Source organism: Thunnus maccoyii, chromosome 13 (genome assembly GCF_910596095.1).
Source record: "Thunnus maccoyii chromosome 13, fThuMac1.1, whole genome shotgun sequence".
Lineage (NCBI taxonomy): Eukaryota > Metazoa > Chordata > Actinopteri > Scombriformes > Scombridae > Thunnus > Thunnus maccoyii.
This window is the reverse complement of record NC_056545.1, coordinates 24,040,703-24,044,448: the sequence shown is the minus strand read 5'-3', so window position 1 is coordinate 24,044,448 and position 3,746 is coordinate 24,040,703. Positions and strand designations below refer to the sequence as shown.

At 41.3% G+C, this 3,746-nt stretch overlaps 1 protein-coding gene across 1 annotated transcript; it reads right to left on the bottom strand.

Annotated features, from left to right (window-relative positions):
• Nucleotides 1-520: 520 nt before the first annotated feature.
• Nucleotides 521-2,515, bottom strand: hrh2b (histamine receptor H2b). Its single transcript, XM_042432233.1, has 2 exons — nucleotides 1,895-2,515; nucleotides 521-1,003 (listed from the first exon to the last, which is right to left on the bottom strand). The coding sequence occupies exons 1-2, from the start codon at nucleotides 2,513-2,515 to the stop codon at nucleotides 521-523; spliced, it is 1,104 nt and encodes a 367-aa protein (XP_042288167.1).
• Nucleotides 2,516-3,746: the final 1,231 nt, after the last annotated feature.

The following is a 3,746-nucleotide window of genomic DNA, read 5'->3' as shown; positions in this document are numbered from 1 at the left end:
TGTGTTCAGTTAACAGACTTTTCAGTACTGCAGATTTTATTCACAGTTGAGTTTGTTTTCATCAGGGTGTCCATTTAAAGCTGAAGGAAAGTTTTTATTGATTTTAGGCAGCTGGTTCAGCAAATAAAACACGATAGGTTATCAGTGTCACTGATCTTGACTTCGCTTTCTGTCATATACAGTTTTTCTGTCTCACGTATCACCAAACAGATGTCAGTTACCATGGATTTTGATCATAAGAATGAAAAAAACCCAGTTTCTGTAGGTTCTTGAAAAATGGCCACCTATATCATGGACTATTCTTCCTGGAATCCAGTACATTAACAAAAATGTTATGTTACATTGTTGTAGCTTGAGTTTTACATGAATTCTATCATCTTTGGCACTATACACTAAACACCTAACTGATAGTGTAAATGGTTAGCTAATCTGGTGCTGTGAGCAGTGGAGCAAGTTTGTAATTTACAATATTTTGCTGCCAGTCTACAGTCCAGTTGTGGAACAGTGGATCCATGGCATTTCAACTTGGCTCATCAGGGATGCCATTTCTGTCATGTAGAGTAAGGCTTTTTGCCTCAGTTTCTGTCTTAACTGTGTCTATATGTTCTTCAGACTGTTGGGAAACCCTTTGTCCATTAGTAAATCGTTTTCTGCAATTGTGCACAGATGCTGGAGTAAGCTGCAGTGTTCTGCGAGAGGGTCCTCTGCAGCGAAGCAGCTCTCCGTAGGCCCTGTGGAAATCCCTGTTGAGAGCTGGATACAGGATGGGGTTAAGAGCTGAGTTTAAATAGCCCAGCCACAGGACCACAGAGTGAAGTGTATTGGGGGGGTTAGTCTTTTCCTTTATGCCCATGCAGGTGAAGAAAGTGAAATAGGGGAACCAGCAGATGACAAAGGCCCCCAGAACAGCTGCCAGGGTCACTGTAGCTTTGTGCTCTTGGGCTATGGCAGCAGTTGATGCTGTGCGTGCAAATGATGGAGTGGCAGCACGAATACGCCGTACCTGTAAGGATTGGTTAAGAGAAGGTTAGAGAGCCAGAAGACACAGTAATGAGATATGGGGACTGTGTTCATTCATTTATCTGATGAATTTAATTCAGTGATACATTACAAATGAATATGATTTTGTTAATGTTATTTTAATGTCTGTTTCATATGTTTGTTCTACTAAATTGCCAATCACTAATATGAAATCGTATTTCGTCCTGATTACCAGAAGTGCTGCAGGTCTTAAAGGGGAAATATCATGCTTTTTGTGGTTTTTTGTTATTTTTATACTGTTATAATGTCCAAAACTTGAGGTGAATGTATGTAAAAATGCTCCCTGCAATTCAAATGCCAGGGCTTCAGCCTGCTCTGAACACCCAGGTTGCTACTTCACCATTGAACTGATGTCAGATCATTGCCCACAAATGGCCATCTGTTCTGTAGCCTTTGTTGCTAAGGTTGTTGCTAAGGTTGTTCCATGGGTTGTGCACATTGTCCACTCGCATATTTTGGATCAGATTCAAGTTTGAACATGTACAGATGTATTTGAGAAGTTGAAATTTTCAATATGGAATGAGAAAAAGTAGTGAAATACTACTACTACTGTTTGCTTAAATAGCTTGCAGAGGCTAACCAAGCAGAACAGAGGGGGCTCATCAGGAGGGGGCCTTGGAGAGACAGGAGCTAAAACGGCCTGTTTCAGACAGAGGCTGAACTGAGAGGCTGCATAAAGAGCCAGTATAAGATAAATAAGGAGTTTTTTTTAACTGTAAATCATGCAGAGATATCCCAGTAGAGCCCCAGAACATAAATATAGACCTGGAAATGTGCATGATATGTCCCCTTTAAGTTATGACCTTTTATATCCCACCTCAGCATGTTTTACAAAATGATAATAAACACTGACCTGTTCTCGTGCCACTCTGAATATGCAAAGATACATTCCACACATAACCAGCAGAGGCAGGTAAAATGAGCCAAAGGCATAAAAAAGAACATAGTTGTTATTCCATTCAAACTGGCAGTAGCGCCCATCCTTGTACTCATCCCAGATGCCCCAGTCCAAGTTCTGCACTCTGTAATCCACTGTGTTCCAGCCCAGGTGGATGGGCACAAAGGACACAGTTAGTGACAAGGCCCAGATGGCGATCATGGCCAGTGTCACCCTTGGACGGGTAACTCTCCGGGTGTAGCTAAGGGGAGCTGAAATGGCCAGGTATCGGTCCACGCTGATTGCCAGCAGGGTCAGGATGGAGGATGTACACAACATGACATCCAGTGAGATGTAGATGTTACACAGGGCTCCTCCGAAGGGCCATTTCCCACTGCGTAGCTCCACAGTGGCAGACAAGGGCAGGACCAGCAGGCCTAGCAGGAGATCTGTCACTGCCAGCGACACCACGAAGCAGTTAGCAATGCGCCACAGTCGACGGCTGAGCCCCACAGCCAAACAAACCAGCACATTCCCACTGATGGTCAGAATTATAATAGACACCAGGACCAGCCAGCGGAGAGCTGTGGAGATCATGGTGCCCTATTCCTCAGGCACGGGGTCACTGACACACTGCTGCTGTCGCTATCTCAGCAGAAAAGGTTTAAACAGGCTCATCCACTTATCTCCACACTTTCTCAAATACTGCCAGTTTACATTTCCATCAGAAAATCCCTTCCACGGCTCCTGAGTATAAAGGTAATCAGGTTCATGAGTAGATCACTGAGTGGAAAGAACTTAACAGCCATCTTTTTTTCACAGTGCCACTGCTGTTGGCCTCCAAGGTAAACACTTCACCCTGGGGAAGAACAAGAACTGTTATTAACTGAAAATTCACATTTCACCATATAAATAATATTTTATCATTTTTGTATTGGAAAAGTAAAGCATGTTTATCTTTATGATATTTCATGAAGTAGTCTAACTGCAGCTGCCTGTTGAAGGTCAGAAAACCAAAAATAGTCACTGAACAGTTGACTTACAGATAAGGCTTCATGACATACTGTAGCTTTCTGTTATGGAGTTCTACAATTAAATGTATACTTATCTTGGTTTTGCAGTCAATATTGAACTATGGTTAATTACACTTCCCCCACATTGTGTTGTCCAGTAGCTTAACTGACAAAACAGCAAAATAAATCACAACTGTAAATAATAAATCAAATAAGATGCCAAACAATAGACCACAGTACATACTCTAAGTGACACTGCTATATTTAAACCCTCATTCGTTCTTACAAAACTAATTCCTCTTTTTATATAAATGTATGTACAATGCACTCTGGTTTTTAGGCCAAATGCATGTTAACACTTATAATTACAGTATGCTTGGGATGTAACTTTTAGCTACATGTATATCCCTGCCCTGTACTGTCTCAGCATTGGACATCCACATCCACATTCATTACCCAAATATGACTGTTTGTCACAAAGAGCCACGTTTATGCGGGATAGATTATTGACTTTTTGGTCATACATAGTTCAACTTTCTCTTCCACTATTCTCAAATTTGACCATACCAGTGATAACACAGGTGAATATATACACACATCTACATCCATACCAGAAACAACAAAAATAGACTGAATAGATAGAATATTTCTAGAGGCAAGTTGAGAAATACCACAAAAAGCACGACTCGTGTGTACAACGTGCCACCATTTCTACTCATGTCAGCGACCAGACACTTGACATTACATTCCACTCTCTTATTTACATACTATCTTCTAAACTCTATAAAGTTACTATACACCCACAAGTTAAACAT